This window comes from Rosa rugosa, chromosome 4 (genome assembly GCF_958449725.1).
Source record: "Rosa rugosa chromosome 4, drRosRugo1.1, whole genome shotgun sequence".
Lineage (NCBI taxonomy): Eukaryota > Viridiplantae > Streptophyta > Magnoliopsida > Rosales > Rosaceae > Rosa > Rosa rugosa.
Genome location: NC_084823.1, coordinates 50936369 through 50952830, shown reverse-complemented (window position 1 = coordinate 50952830; position 16462 = coordinate 50936369). Strand labels below are relative to the sequence as shown.

At 41.1% G+C, this 16462-nt stretch overlaps 2 protein-coding genes across 2 annotated transcripts; one reads left to right on the top strand and one right to left on the bottom strand.

Moving 5' to 3' along the window:
- Positions 1 to 18: 18 nt before the first annotated feature.
- Positions 19 to 3919, bottom strand: LOC133743397 (pentatricopeptide repeat-containing protein At5g61990, mitochondrial). The gene is made up of 2 exons (XM_062171328.1): positions 521 to 3919; positions 19 to 398 (listed from the first exon to the last, which is right to left on the bottom strand). The coding sequence occupies exon 1, from the start codon at positions 3782 to 3784 to the stop codon at positions 719 to 721; it is 3066 nt and encodes a 1021-aa protein (XP_062027312.1). The 5' UTR covers positions 3785 to 3919; the 3' UTR covers positions 19 to 398; positions 521 to 718.
- LOC133743398 (uncharacterized) lies at positions 3906 to 6452 on the top strand. Its single transcript, XM_062171329.1, has 3 exons — positions 3906 to 4223; positions 4804 to 4992; positions 6077 to 6452. The coding sequence occupies exons 1-3, from the start codon at positions 3975 to 3977 to the stop codon at positions 6158 to 6160; spliced, it is 522 nt and encodes a 173-aa protein (XP_062027313.1). The 5' UTR covers positions 3906 to 3974; the 3' UTR covers positions 6161 to 6452.
- The last annotated feature ends 10010 nt before the right edge of the window (positions 6453 to 16462 follow it).

Sequence of the window (16462 nt, the reverse complement as noted above, 5' to 3'; positions counted from 1 at the left end):
AATGAAGACAGATTTCTTTGATTCGATGACTTTTTCATTTATATTCATTGCTGAAATCACATTATTACATTCCATAAATTACAAGATGCTTGCTACTTTATGACTCTTAAATTTTCTCAAAAAAAAAAAAAAAAAAGAATCTGAATAAATGAACATTAAGACGCAGGCTTGTTAAATATCATCCCAACCAGACCAGGTGGTTTCTTTACAAGCAGAACTGCAATTCTGCAATTGATTTGGCCACCTCTCTTACTGAGTACCAACATTGCCACCTGTTGCAGTCTTTCATGATCACCCATGGTAATCAACTAATCATCCTGAACACAGTGTTCCAGTTGACCACCTCGCCAGCCGTCCTTCCGTTTTTTATGCCCTCCCCATCCTCAGTACATGAATGTCTGTTTAAATTAAGAGGTAAAAACTAAATGTAAAGAAAAGGAACTTTTCCAAGCCAATCTGCAGTGGCTGAACGAAAAAATGTCTTCTATTAACAAACCAAGTGGAACTGAGAAAATTTTACCTTTATAACCAGGGAGTTAACATGTTTGTTGAAAGGGTGCCCACAATCACCGTTTGACAATGAGGAAGCTGCACATTGCAAAAGCAGAGATTTTCCATCACCACAATTTGCTACCCTGCTTGGGCCAGCATTTGTATTTGGTTCATGGAACCATGAATAGGACGAGAACCAGTAATTCTACTGTAATCAACTACACTCTTAAGAAATCCCAGAGCTTGCCTCATTTTGTTCTTCATTATTAATTAAGTCGCTTATACTTGTGGACTCCGAAACCCATCCAAACCTGAGCATGCTCTCGAGAATCCTTGCCGCCCTCTCTGCATTCCCTGATTTGTAGAAAAATCCGTGAACTAATGTTTTACATGTAGCAAGACTGAGCACAAATCCTTGCTCTCCCATTTCATCAAGTGACTTCATCACTTTCGAAAATTCTGCCTTTTGGAATAGGGCATTTGCCAGAGCATCTACCACATCACTGTTCAAATTAACACTATTGACCAAACTTTCATCCACCAGCTTTAGAGACTTTACCACATCACCTTCTTCACAATAGGCCTCGACCATCAGACCATAGGTTATTTCATCAGGTTTGAGTCCCCTTGCTATCATTTCCTCGTAAAGAGCAAACATCTTTACTCTGCTTCCTGTGCTGTTGTAGCCCTGCAAAAGCGAAGTGTAGGTTACAATATTGGCCTGCAGATTCCTTTCCTGCATTTCCAGAAATAGCTCTTCTGATTCCCTCAACAAGCCCTCTTTGCAGAGAGAATCAATCAGAATCGTGTACGTAACATGATTTGGTGTCACATGCTTATCCACCATATCTTCAAACAACTGTTTGGCTTCCATCTGCTTCCCCAATTTACAGAAGCCATCAATCAATGCATTGAAAGAAGAAGTGGCAGCAAGGCCCTTATCCACCACTTCATTAAATAAAGACAAGGCCTCGTCTGTATCACCTGCCATGCAGAACCCATCAATCAGGGTGCAGTAAATGAAACTATCAGTAGGAATCCCATGGAGTTGCATCTCATCTAATAATTGTAAAGCCTCAGTTAATTTTCCAGATTTGCTATATCCGTCCATCATGGTAGCATAAGTCACAGCATTAGGAGTTAAACCCTTTCCTGAAATTGCATCAAACACTTCTCTGGCTCTGTCAATGTCCCCAGACTTGCACAATCCATTAATCAAGCCGTTGTAAGTGACAATGTTTGGTTTAATACCTCTCTGAGACATCTGTTCAAGAAGTTGGAAAGACTTCTCTGCATTTCCCTGCTTGCAAAAGCCAGATATGAGAGAGCTGTATGTAAATACATCCGGAACCAAATTCTTGCCAAGGAGCTCAGAGAAGATCCCCATTGCTTCTTCAAGTTTTCCTCTCCTGGAGAGACCATGAATAATGACACTGTATGTTTTGATATCTGGGGTCACCCCGCGTCCCAACATGGATCTAAATGTTGAAAGAGCTTCAACCAAGTTACCCTCTTTGCAGTGTCCTTCAATCAGTGCTGTATAGATAAACTCATTGGGAGCTATACCAGAACCTAGCATCTCCTCGAAATACCAATTCGCGAGTTGCATTTCCCTCTCCTTACAGTACCCGTGAACAAAAGCCCCATAAGTATATGCATTAGGCTTTAATCCTCTCTCAACCATTTCCACCAAATAAGTGTTGGCTTCTTCAAATTTCCTCGCTTTGCACAGGCCAATTACAAGAGAATTGTAGCAAAAGACATCAGGAATGACACCTTTTTCACTCATTTCCTTCAATAGTTTTATAGCCTCTTCAAATTTTCTTTCTTGTAGATGACCTTTTATTAGAGTTGTGTAGATAACTCTACCGGGTTTCAAACCCCCAGTGATCATTACCTTCAAAACATTATTAGCCCCTTGTAGATCTCCAGACCGGCATAGGCCATTGATTACCACTCCACAAGTGACCTCATTGGGTGTCAAGTTCCTTTGCTTCATCTCATTAAGTAATGCATAAGCCTTGTTTACATTTTGCTCCCGACAGTACCCATCAATTAAATAGTTATATGTCTGGGTATTAGGTTCAATTCCCATAGCATTCATCTCATTCAAAAGACATTCTGCCTTCTCCATCTTACCTATTTTACAGATCCCTGCAAAAATCACATTATATGTGACACCGCACAACTTAACTCCTCGAGCGACCATCTCTTCTTTGATCCTGAGGGCCTTATCCACGTTATTTTCTTTCAAGAATCCATCAATCAAAGCAATGTACAAGGTGCGGTCAGGATTCAAACCTATATCATACATGTCGTTCAATACCAACTTTGCTTCTTCTGATCTCTTCTGTCTGCACAATCCATCAATTAGTACTGAATATGTATACCTATCAGGTGTCAATCCCTTCTCAACCATCGATTTTTTCAACTCAATGGCTTCATCAACAGCCCTACCTCTACACAATCCATCAATCACCACATTGAAGGTACTCAAATTCGGATTACAGCCCTTCTCTACCATCTCAAACAGTAGCCTCTTACCCTTCCTAACATCCCCAAACTTACAATGTGCGTTGATCACATTGCTATAAGTGTAAAAATCCGGCTCAATCTTAGCCTCTAACATCCCATCATACACTTTCCAGAACAGCCTCATCCTATTACCCTTCAACAACTCGTTCAACAGAGAATTACAGCATTCCAATCTCGGCGAAATCCCAACACTCCTAACACCCAAAAACACATCAGCAGCCTCATAAAACCAACCCCCCATCGTAAACACATTGATCAAAATCTCAAAAACCACCATATCAGACCCCTCAAACTCTCTAAAACACCTAACAACACAATCCAAAACTTGTAAAGCCGGCTTCCGGGTCCTAACCATTCTCTCCAACACACCATGGGCATGCCCAAAAAGCTTGGAATTACACAAAACAACAGCCATAATCGAAAAAGAATGCAAATTTGGGAGCACACCCAATTGGGCACCAGACCAATCAAAGAAACTTAAAAGTCTTTCTGGGTCACCAACCTGGTGGTGTTGTTGAAGAACGGATCGAACCACACGAGGGTTTAGCTTCTTGGGAAACCCTGATGAGCTCAACACGGACTCCCACTCTCTGCTTCGCTTCAGAATGGTACAGATTTCCCTCACTGTTTCATCATCCTCTTGCTGCTTTTTACTCTCTGATTTATAACTGCAGTAGTAGTGGACCCGAATCAAAGGCCTTGATTTTGGATTACCAATCTGAAATGCAAGGTTTCTCCCATGTGAAGCTAAACCCATTTCTCTTCTCCTTCTCTAAGCCAGAGTCACAAAGACTGGAGCTTTTGTTTTTATATTTTTTTGGTCAATAAAGACTGAAGCTTTGAGCAAAGCCCAATATAAGAAACACAAACGACGTCGTTAGAGGACTACCCATTTGCCCATTTAATCATAATTTGATCTGTTCTAGTTGAATTGCACTGTTGAATTGATGAACTGGGTGAGGCAGAGAGGGCTGGTTTCTTTAGGGAGGCGATTGCATACCTATGATGGGCCAAGTGAGAGCTTGAAGATGAAGATGGCGGAGTTGGAGAAGATGAGGAAGAGCAAGAGCTTCAAGAAACGAAAGAACAGAGTGTTCGTTGAGGTTCCGGAGCCTTTGACGTACTTAGACACAGCCACCATGCCCATGTATCTCGCCGCTGCCGGAATAGCTCTCTTCGCTAAGCTCCTCATGATGGTAAAAATAGAGTACATTATCTTTGATTGTTTCCACAACCCAGGGGGTTGTTTTGTTTGCTCTCTGTTGCCTAAAGTTTGTGTCTTGTTGTCACTTTGTTTAGAAGAATTTGCTTCCTGTTGAATGTGATGCTGCCATTTTCGCTAAGAGTTGCAGGGTTGTTTCAATGTTAGGATATGAATTCTGTGCTGCTTGTGTTTTGCAAGAAACAATTCTTGCATTTAGTGATTGCATTAGGGTGTCAGGTTATGATGATTCCTGCAATGTTGTTTTACTTTTTTGGTCATTGTTGTTGTTTAAGTTTGAGAATTGAGCTGCATTGAACTGTAGTGATGAAAATGGCAAAGTACCTGTTACTTTTTTTGTTTGATTTTGAGGAGGAAGTAAAGTAAACAAAATGCTTAGGATCCCTTTTAAGTGGAAAATAGAGTGTTTAGTGTGAAGATTTTTATTTTGTACTTCTTTGGCAGTAAAGAGGGTGTGGCTTGCCGATTACCTTGTGTTGTTGATAATGATTTTGGCGTAGCTTGGTTTGCTAGTTTATGATGTGATTTATGTGACTGATCTCTTATGCTGGCAGTATGATGACTCAAGGTCGCAAGAATTGATTGAACGCAAGATAAGGAATGCTCCTGCTGATCAAGGCACTGTTCGGATGCTCAGTCGTGAGGAATGGGAAGAAATTCGAGCACAGAGGCCGAGGACTCCGTTTGAATCCAAACTTGCTCGTCCAAATGCCCGTCTAAGAACTGGAGAACCAGTGCGCGTGGTGAGTTACAAATAAAATTTATACTCTTATACAACAGTTCTGTGGGAAAGAAGAAGAAAAAAAGGTAGTCTTGCTGATGGGCATATGCAGTGAAAAACAGTATAGCGGCTCACGTTTTAAACTGCTGGTACTAGTACAAACACAACTTTGCCCAAAGCTCCCATATACAACAATTGAGCCATTCAGGTTTAGCTAGATATTTAAACATGCCTAAATTGTACTTGAGAAAAAACCACATCTTTTATCGTTTTGTTCTTTTAGCTTATTGGTCATATCTCATTTGGATATTTACATATCTAAAACTGAACTAATTGGATGATGTTACGTTACTGCGTTACTGCTGGTAATAACTATCTTCTCTACCTTTGTTTCAGTATTTTGTTTTAACTATTTCTTTGCTCTTTTTTGTTCTTGGGATTATACATGGTTTCCCAGTTCTTATGGTATGTCAATCTAGGTGCTCACCCACTTAGAGTGATACGGTATTAATAATATCATCAGTTGTTCTTTGATCTGCTTCCAACTGTTTTATCTCTCTTTCATTTTTTGGGTTTATATTGTGTGCTGTTAAAGACTGTTCTTACGAATAGCTTACTTAATTCAGATGCTCTATTGTAGTTCAAGCATCCATCAGTTTAGTTGGATAATAGTACTTGAGTAGCTTCCAAGTCACTTATTTTGTGTTATGAACTTGCTGTCAGTAACTGCTATGGTCAGTATTGTGCAGTAGACAATCACTCCAATAACAAAATGCTTCATGTTATCATAATTTTGTTTCCTTTGCTGTCTTTTCCTGAGCATTAGACAAGTCACGAGTTATTTTACTCAATATATCCTAATCACATAACTGTCTGTGACTATAATGGCACATATACTGTATCAGAATGTAGCACAATCATAGATCGTAAACCATATGATTTTGATGGATTTCCTGAAAGAACATTTAAGTAAGAGAGATATATTCTATTGGCCGGATTAGTATTGTTGTCTGTACTCTGTAGTAATTATGTTAATCCAAACTTTATGTTTTGCTTTCAATGGGTGAAGAAATGCTTATGTTTATACTTGTTCACTGTTTTTGCAGGAGGATTTGAAAGATTGGACAATTGATGTGTTCACGGATGCATTTGCTCGGGCTGAAGAAAGTGTTAGACATGGTTCCAAGTGACTTGTCCCTATACTTTTGAGTAGTATTACATGGTCAAAAGTGATATGATCTGAGGTATTGATATGTTGATGGCACATCCAATAATCATATACTGAGTTCTACAATGGTATGTCAGATAATCAAAGCACTTACCAGCTAACTTATACCATCTATGAGGTTCTGAAATAATCTTTCTGACAAACCACATGGTTATGGTGACTATTGTTACAAAATGATGATTTAAGTTGCTGTAACATCTGGAACCCTGAGATAGTATTACTATATGTGAAAATCTTTCAGAGTTTCTGAGAAACACTTCTCTTCTTTTACTTCATTTCCAGTAAGTTGTGTATTTATGGTCCTTTTGTGATCCCCAAACATGTTCTTTAAAATTTCATATGAGCATAATATGATTGATTCACCTGCCAATCCCAAAATGTAGGATACAATCCCAATTGGGTACCCGCAAGTCACAATCGACCTCCACCCTTTCCCCTTGGCATTTTGGCCTTCACTCAAACGATTTGAAAGGAACAAAACATTTGAGGAACCTCAATTCTTAATGCGTAATCTGTAACACAACATGTAGCAAACTGCATCGGGTAAAGCCTTTGTATAATGTTGGCTTTCCAGAGGCAGAGATCTTGGCCTGCACTGGTAAAGCCTTCATCATATTTGCCATCTTCATGGTCAAAGAAACCTGCTACTACCCTCTATATGTTAGACCTGCTTCTGACACATTTTAAACTGCTGCTTGCCACCAAAGTTGTTATCAGTAAAATTTCAAAGCCAGAGTCATTGGCACTAGCTTCAAAAACCAGTGCTGTGGGTCTGCAAAATCATCCTCGGTGAACTGAACTATTCCCACTAACCCTTTCAAAACAAAAGTCAAGATGTCATCGATTTATCGTACCATGAACTGTAAGGTAACATAAGGTCATGGTTTCCAACTCCCTACATCAAAAGGAGAATTGCACTTCAAGATCAAAACTCTCTTCAGAAAGCCTCATAACACGGCCATTGTGCAAAGCAGCCATTGAGATTTTGAATATACTTATCTCCTAATAAGTGTTCCACCTTGTCCTCGACGGAAAGACAATCAAATAATTCTCAATTACTATCAATTTTAGCTATTTATAGATCCGAGAGGGCTAACTCTTCCCTCTTAATTAAAATTTTATTGGGTCCTTGACCAAAAGCACCATATCCCACTTACCCCACTAACAAATTTTTATTCTCACTAACCTAATTTAAAATAAAATGACAATTCTGCCCTCCACCTAATTAAACAACTACTATATGCCACTCTCTCTTCCCTTCGATCTCTCTATCTCTCTCTCTCCCCAAAATCAAATCCCGATTTCGCAATCCTCCGATCTCCGCCAGCCATACAAACGGTGGCAACTCTCAGACCAGCAGAGGCGGGTTAGGATTGCGACGATCGGAGTTCTGTCGAGATCGAGGAGGAAGGCGGCTTACGGGACGAGCGCGACAGCGATTCTTGCTCTTCCTCCCTCGAGATCGTCTTTGCCGGCTCTTTTGAATTTTCTCAACTGCAAACCCGACGTCCATTAGCTCCGGTGGGCCAAGCCAGCTCCAGAGCCGACGACTCGGTTCCCTTCGAGATGTCGGTGGAGAACGCCCTCAGGCTCATCATAGTCTTGGTAATATCCTCGGAGTCTTTGCAATAGTGAAGCATAATCTGACTGTTGTGCTTGTTATCGGAATCCATGGTTATCCAGTTGAGCGGTTGTACAAGTATTAAGGCTTTGTTTGGCCTAATAGATCGAGAGAAGAAGATTGGGGAAGATTGAGGGGTGCCCAATCTTTTTTTTTTTTTTTTGGTAAAATGGGGCAGAAGGCCCAGAATGGAAGAAAAAATGAAGGAAAAAAAAAAGTTTTATTGGGCCAAAAGAAGTGTATTAAGGGTCTATTGGGGGCAATAGACGTCTATTGGGAGGTAATAGACGTTTTGAATTGATGTAATATTCTCATTTTTTTTCTTTAATCAAAGTTTTATTTGTCTAAATCTAGGAAGATTAGTTCTTATTCTGGCTACTGAAAGTCCTATGGGGGGCAATACATGGTTGATAGACGTTTATTGGAGGGCAATAGAGGTCTATTGCCCCTTTATTGGTGGGCAATAGATGTCTATTGGGGTAATAAACATTTCCGGTGAGGTTTTCTGAAATGTCCGATGGGCGGCGGCCGGTGACCGGAATCCGGCGAAAGTTGGCCGGAATCCTGCGACCGGATTCCGGCGGCCTGTGACGGGCTCCGGCGAAGTCTCCTATGGTTTCTCTCTCTTCTATTTTCTCTCTTTCTCTCTAAGTAATAAAAATGGTGAGGGGTAAAATGGTATTAAAAAAAAATTAAAAAAAAAATAAAAAATATTAATGGGGTATTAGAGAAGACTCCCTTAGAGTGTATTGGGTAAGAGAGAATTAAAAAAACTTAATGGGAAGCATATGACCTAGCCGTCTCTCTGCTAGGGTTGAGAAACCTCTCCTTTACGGCGGCGGCTTCTCCGACTTCCTTTATTGCTTGCCAATAGAGGCCATGGCCATTCTCTGGCTGATTCTTCTCTCCTTCGTTGCTTTTGGTGACGATGTTCCTGTGGTAGTTTCGAGTTTTGGTGGCGAGGGTGATGTCGATCTTGATGACTTTGCTTGGTGGGTCGATCGGCTGTCTCGATCAGGGCCGAGTGAAGGTGGTGAGATCTGGTTTGGTGGTGATGAGGGATCTACCCTTGATCACCATCAGATCTGGTTCGATGGTCCCGTTGACACTGATGATGGATCTGGTCTTGATCCGTCGATTGATGGTGGTGGTAGCGTCCAAAGCGGCAGCCAACTTGATTCTGTTGAAGGTGGTAAGGCTTGGTGGCAGGGCTATGTGCATCCAAATGAGGAATCTAGGCGAGCTGCTGGCTTCGTCTTCTGCTCCAGTTTCTCGTTGTCTTCCGACGTTGGTAGTGGAGCAGTGGGCTGCCTTTGCTTCAAGATGGCGGAGTATCAGGTCTTCGATGGTGGAGGTGGTACTTTGGCTGGAGGCGGCGATGGTTTCTGTTCGGAAACTGATCCCTTTAGGGTGGCGATCCACGGGGGTGGCGGCGGCAGCTTGGACGGCTGTGATGGAGTGCTTGGGGTTCCCTTAGCAATTTCGCCCTATTGGGCCAGCTGGGCCTGGGGCTGTTTGGAGGGTTTGTGGTATGGCTGGAAGTGGGTGGGCTGGGTCCTACAACTTCCGGCTTGGGCTCTGTCTGCTAGGGATTGGGGCTGGATTACCCTCTTGCTAGGGGATTGGATGTTGTGGGTCTCTATGGCCCATAGTGCCGTTTAATTTTTGTTTGGGTCGCAAAAACCAGTGCCTTAGTTGGAACCATTTTATGTAAGCTTCGAGGTTTCTAGGTTTTTGTTAGAATAAAAGTGCGTGAATTTACCAAAAGGTGGGTGTACTAGGGATTTCTGGGATTTTATTCTGCTAGAATAGGGTTCATGAGGTTCTAAGGAACGATTCTTTCTGTCGACCCCATAGGGGTGTTTCGTTTTTGTACTGCTTGCTGAATATTAATGAAATGGCTGACCTATTACCATAAAAAAATAAAATAAAAAAAAAAACTTAATGGGGTAAGTGGGAAAAAAATCCCTAGAAATGGGGTAAATGGACAAAAACCCTTTATTTTATTTTATTATTTTTTTTGAAGCAAAGTTTCATATCATTAGACGACCAACTAAAAAGCCAGAGTCTAACATACATTTAAAGACAGAAAAATGGCGGGATAACAACCACGCTCCTATCTAAGCAATGTAAACTCATTACAAGTCAATTTTGAGCCCGCTTTGTAAGCGAACCTATAAACAAAAAACAACTCCGTGTCTTCTAGGGCAACATCATTGACTAACATCCCCGTTGGCCAGACGCGCAATTGCGGTACCAACAGAGAGCCACTTCCTAACAAACAAATAGGAGCAATTCTTTATCCATAAGCCGCTTGAAAATGAACACCAATCTTATTTCAGATAATTAACAACTCCTGCAGCAATCTTGATCCGAAACGATTGGTCTTTGACCATAAGTCGACCTGAAAGCCCAAGAAAGTCCACATTTCAGGTCAGACCCACCTTCATCACTAAGTGACAAATGAGGGTGGAAAGGCACCCTCCCTACTGGCCCATAACATAGAGCCCAACAACTCAAATTTGAGCCCAGCCCAAGCCTAAATCTGAGTAAGGTGAGCAACAGCCCGTCTCTGCTTCTGCCCCGTCACTGCCGTAGCCAAGTTTTCCGGCGGCCGGCCTCTCCAACACTGCATCCCCATCCTGGGTCCGCTGCCTCTCTGCTCCAAGCCGGCAATCAGACCCACTAGAAGCGGATCGGCCCTATTCCCCTTCTTCTTCACAAGAAGGACCACTACTCGTCGCCCCCTGTTCTTGCCGGACCCAACCAGTCCAAGCAACACACGCTCAGGACCACCGCTGTGCTATGCCCAGAAACCGCCGAGCCCTACACCGGAAACCACCACGATCGACTGCTCAGATCCCGATCTACACCAACCCAGAGAACTCGATTGGAACAAACTCGAAACCAATCCGCCGCCGCCAAACCAGACACGATCCAGACGAATCTCCACACCGCCGCCACACCGTGGTCATGCCTAAGAGCGCGCAGCAGCCTTGCCTGGTCTGGGGAGCGAAGGTTCACCGCCGCCAGCAACACCGCCGCCAGCAACACCGAGATCACTCCAAGAAATTCAGAGGCCTCCTTAATTAGTAGTTCTCTATTAGTCTATCCTAGGTTTCAAAGATCATTGTGTACTTTAATTGAAATTTTATTGAAAGAAAAGAAAGGTACAAAAGGAAGAGGGACTATGCCAAAATCACTTCCATGAGACACGAATCAATATGGAAAGTACAGATATAATTGTCAACTATAACTAACAATCTTCTTATCCAAAAAAAACTATAACCAACAATCTTAAAAAAATCAAAAGGACTGAGTAAAGCGATAATTAGTACGCATAGACAGCTCCCTATCACAAATCCCAGTAACAAAGTTATGCAGATTACGCCACCAAATAGAACCAATATTAGCAGCACCATAATCCGCAAGCTTATCAGCCAAAGCATTAATGTCTTCTCTGAAGACATCTCTGAAGACCTGAGTTACCTTAAAATATATGGTTGAAATAAAAGCCTTGCAATTTAATCACGCTACTTTCAGCGTCCGAGAGATCAAACTTGAAGTAGTGCACCACAATAGCTGAATCTGTCTCAAGCCAAGTTTAGTCCAACCACATGCCTTGGCTACACCGAGTGCATCAAAATGACAGTGGTATGTGTTTTTATAGGAATATCGGTTCCTGTTGACTCAACAATGAAGATGATGGTTCTAGAGTGGGATTGAGTCATTAAAAATGAAGAAATACATTGAATTCGACACGTGGTTCATATTATAGAAGATACATCTCTATCATCTCTATTATACTTGACAAAACATTGTTTTGACCAAAAAAAAGACTAACAAAACATTGTTTGTTGTATACTAAATTAGACACGCGCGTGGTTCAAACTAAAGACAATACATCTCTATCATCTAATAAACATTGTTAATTGAATCTTCTCAATCATCTGTAAACTCAAAATTAAAAAGGAAATGGTCAAACAAAAACCATGAACACTAGAAATTACAAAGTCTTCCGACATGATTCACATGATTTAAATAGGCAGGTGTGGTCTACTTGTAAATGTGAAGTTGTTTCACTCTTGCCAACCACGTTTTCTTTGTTTTCCCTTTTTCCTTGCTAAAGATTCAGCAAAGAATGCATGCATCTGGCTACTCTGTTCTTTAGGCGTCAAGGTCAATATTACTTGTATATTTTCACGTCACACATTTTAATTAAGTTCCATAAGTTCAAACATTTTTTCCAACAAATTCAAGTTGGAGTGATTTAATAGGTGTTTGATTTCTCAGCTAGTTATATAGCATTCTATTCACGTGATAGAGTAATTGTGAGAGGGAAACGTATTTGGAACAACATATCCAGCTGTCAGATTCTTAAATGTCTTGATAAGTTAACAACAAATACGAGAAGATGCCCTGTACCTAATATATATAAATTAGAGTGACAAAGACAATTAAGCCTTCATAACTTTGGTTTAAAAATTGAACTGTTTCAGCCGTACGTGCAGGCAACAAAAATGAAAAATATGATAATGATATTTTCCTTAAGTAACAAGCAAATAGTCCAGGAAGAAAAAACATTAACAATAATTAATTCAATTATGTAAACCCTAAGCTAATGTTGACTGTCTAAATTAATATCTAGCAGTTTATTAGTTTTATGAGTGAAAAACATAGATATGCAAATACCAAGTTATGGTTTTCATGCCACTAGGGACTAGTGTACCACTTTGTTTTTATATAATGTATATGTGTTAGGGTTCTTGTACCACTAATCACAGACCGTTTGTCTGATAATAGGGTTTAAAGGGCTAATTATAATTAATAATTAAGAATGTAATGTCCAGACAAATCCAGCACCACCCCTTTTCCCCTTGCTATAGGAGGTAGCATCATGACTTTTGTTATGCATATAATTAATTACTTCAAAACTTGTGAGCTTGCTTCAAAGTTGCCCTCCTGCTGATCTTATTAATAAAATCACTTGTATTCCCATCTCTCTTTCTAATGCCCCTGACAAGCTACCAATTTGGGGAGGAACTTCTTCAGGCAATTTCTCAGTCAAGTCAGCCTACCAATTACTATGTGAAGATCAAGATCATATTGATACGTACGTAGGAGGTGGAAAGCAATCATGAAGTTCAATGTGCCTCCTAAAATTAAAATCTTTCTTTGGTTGGTTTTACAGGGAAGAATCTTAACTAATGAGCAACGATACAAAAGGCACATTGCTGGAAATCCCTTCTGTCATTATTGTGCTAACCAAGAAGAAACCCTTTTGCATATGTTTAGAGACTGTGTGAGAGCTAAACAGGTTTGGAACTCTATCAATATCGATCCCTATGTCAATTAGACTTACTTTTTACCTGGATTTGAATGGATGGCTTTATGCTAACTTATTCCAAAAGAACGCGAGATTGCAAGAATTTCAATGGAATTTTAGCTTCATTTTCTGCTGCTGTTATATATGGAATTGGAGATGTAAGGGTATATTCGAGCAAGATTTTTGTGTTCCCCACAATATTTCTGAAGTAATTGTTGGTTATGCTTCTGTGTATTTTAAAGCTACTATTGTAAACCGGTGCCTCAAAGAACTCTACGGGCTGAGGTGTTATCATGGTGTAGGCCTGTGAATAATCTCTTTAAACTAAATGTGCTGGATGGTTCTAAAACTAGTGCTAAGTATTGGCTCAGGAGGTCTCACTACGGACTCTTCTGGGAATTGGATCAGTGGATTTATGTGCAACATTGGTTTTGGAGAAGTGCTGCAGGCAGAGGCTTGGGGATTATTTTATGGTTTGAAACTTGCACTTGATGCTTCTATCACTCATCTTGACGTGGAACCCGACTCTTCTGTGCTTGTCCAACTCGTCAAACAAGATGACATGCATTGAACTTCACCCTTGGGAACTCTACTGAGAAATTGTCGACAGTTATTGCAGCTCTTCTCTTATGTCCAGGTCAATCACGTTCATAGAGAGAGGAATATGGCATGCGCGCTTCAGAAAAGGAAGCGCTTTATTAGCATAAAGAAAGGTCTCCAAAGACGAGAAGATTGAGTTACAGCATCCGTGCGGTCCCGTTGGCCCATAAGAGTACTTAGTGACGAAGCGGCTGTTGGCCTGTTGCTCACCCGAAAAAAACAAGTTTTGTAAAGGTCAATGATCACCTCACGGGTTTCTGTCGCTAATTCTAACCGGGGATTTGCTCTGATCAAAGCTAGTGTCCCAAACTCAACTGGGATTTGCATCTTTCAAAGTCCTCCAGCCTTTGTGATTAATTTTCTTCTTTATGACATCGCTGGTGTTGCTCGCTCTAGAGTGACCACTAGCACTGTTAGCTAGTTTCTTCTTTTGTTTTTTTTTGCTTGGGCCTCTGGCCAGCATTGCACCCAAAAAAAAAAAAAATTACTTCAAAACTTCAACATCATTCAAAGTTTTCCTCTTTATGTTCAAATAACCAAAAAGGCAGTCCAAATGGAGTTAATTTTATTTCTGCCAGATTTTGGCGATTGGCTAAGACCCAGCATTTGCAGAAGGGTGACCAAGATCACAAAAATATGAAAGAGCAAAAGCTTGTGATCTTATGCTTAATTTCTTTGACCTGGCTGGCCTCCACGTTAAAACCATTGAAAATGTGTGCAATATGATTGAGAATTAGAAACACAATTTATGAGTTTTTTAACCTAAATGATAGGTTTGGTGAGAGTATATGATCGTGCAACACAATAATTGGTTAGAGGCTGCATTAGAGTTTTTAACCTAAATGATACTTAAAAAATTCAACATCATTCAAAGTTTTCCTCTTTATGTTCAAACAACCAAAAAGGCAGTCCAAATGAAGTTAATTATATTTTTACCACATTTTGGCAACTGACTAAGACCCAACATTAGTAGAATGGTAACATAAAGCTTTTTCAAGATCATACATATTGGGCTAAAAAATGTCGACTTTTCTCTCTGCTAGGGTTTTCTCCCTAACCGAGAATCTGATCGAGAATTATGTTGCGATGGTGGAGGAGGGAGCGGCGGCTACTCCTTCATTGTTGGCTGAGGCCTTGACGAGCCTGATGGGGGGCGGAGAGATTATCGAAGTCCCTTTCTTCTATATGTATGGCCGGCTGTTGCTGGAGAGGCCTGCAAGGCTTCTGGTGGTATCGGCGACGATCTCCGGTGTGAGGAGTTTGAAGGATCTGATCCGTGAAGGGGAGGGGACGACGATCTTTGCTCTTCATGGAGGATTGTGGGTCGATAAGAATCTAGTGGCGTCGGAGTTAGAGCCGGGCATTGCTGGGATCGGACTGGTATTGGTGGCGGCCTTGCCTCTGTGGGCGGCGTTCGTGGGCTCGAGGTTGAGTTCATCAGCGTTGTCAAGGTTGGTGGCGGCGGCTGGAGATGGTGCGTTGATGGCGGCTGAGGGTGGGTCCTGGTTCATGTTGGGTTCGCCGGCGGGGCTGCTGGATGCTGGGCTTAGCAGGGCGATGGTTGGAGCGGCGGCGAGGATTGCAGCAGGTGCTGTGCTGCTGTCTCAGTGTATCTCGGCGGGAAACTCTCTTCTGAGAAACCCTAATGGGTCAGAGGATAGTGGGCCTGGGTCTGGGATGGAGTTGGGTCAAGGGTTTGTGGAGATTGGGCCGGATGCAGCTGATGCTGGGGTGGAGAGTGGGCTAGAGGGGCCTGCATTTGGGGGGTTCGCCTCTCATGACATTGCTTAGGTGTTTTGGCAAGGGTTTTAAGCCTGTGTGAGTGTGATTAAGTTTCTATGAGCCTTTCTATGACGTTTCTAGTTTCTTGCTTGTACCACAATTGCGTGATTGGCAAGTGAGGGCTAGTTGAATGATTTTTTTCCGTAGGAGGCGAAGCTTTGTCATGCTTGGATAGGCTTGCTTAATTGTGAGCTTCCCAATGATGTTAATTAGTTTGCTTTAGCTTGGATAGGTTTTACCGGATTTTCTTGCTGGAATTCTTATGTAAGTTTTGTAAGCTATGGCCATTTGGCTGTTGGTTATTGAATAACAATCAACTTCTATTCAAAAAAAAACATTAGTAGAATGGTGACCAAGACAAAGTTTTAGTCACAATTATTACCATAACATAGTGTCAAGAATAGGATCGATGTGAAAGCACAAGAAGTTTGTAGACATGAAAATGCTGATCGAACATGAGCAGTCACAACTATTGTAGATGTCTTTTGTCACTTTGTTTACAAGAATTTGCTTCTTGTTGAATGTGAAGTTGTTCATAGCTACCATTATTTATCAGCTACTTGATTCCCTTCTCGATAAATATATAAAAATCGAATGTGCATGGAAGAGAGAATGGTACAACAATTGACCCAATCAACACTGCTTAGACGTCAAGGGACTGAGCAATTTTTATTGGCAAGAAAGTGGATAGCTACTACTGAATCACACTTAATCCAGAGAGAAGTCCAACCTTTTAAGGCCAAATTAGTATTGTTGTCTGTTGTAATTATGTTTCTCCAAACTTTATGTTTTTCTTTCATTGGGTGAAGAAATGCTTATGTGTGAGGAATGTTGACTTTTAGTGTGCCTTGTCAAACTAGGATTAGTTCTATAGTTGTAATAGGAGTGAATTCCCAATTCAAGTTAGAATAGGAATCTTTGTACTCTAATAAATT

Coding starts and splice junctions, on each gene's coding strand:
- LOC133743398 (XM_062171329.1), top strand. CDS start 3,975: ATGAACTGGGTGAGGCAGAGAGGGCTGGTTTCTTTAGGGAGGCGATTG. Junction 4,224..4,803: donor TCGCTAAGCTCCTCATGATG/GTAAAAATAGAG, acceptor TTATGCTGGCAG/TATGATGACTCAAGGTCGCA. Junction 4,993..6,076: donor CTGGAGAACCAGTGCGCGTG/GTGAGTTACAAA, acceptor CTGTTTTTGCAG/GAGGATTTGAAAGATTGGAC.
- LOC133743397 (XM_062171328.1), bottom strand. CDS start 3,784: ATGGGTTTAGCTTCACATGGGAGAAACCTTGCATTTCAGATTGGTAAT.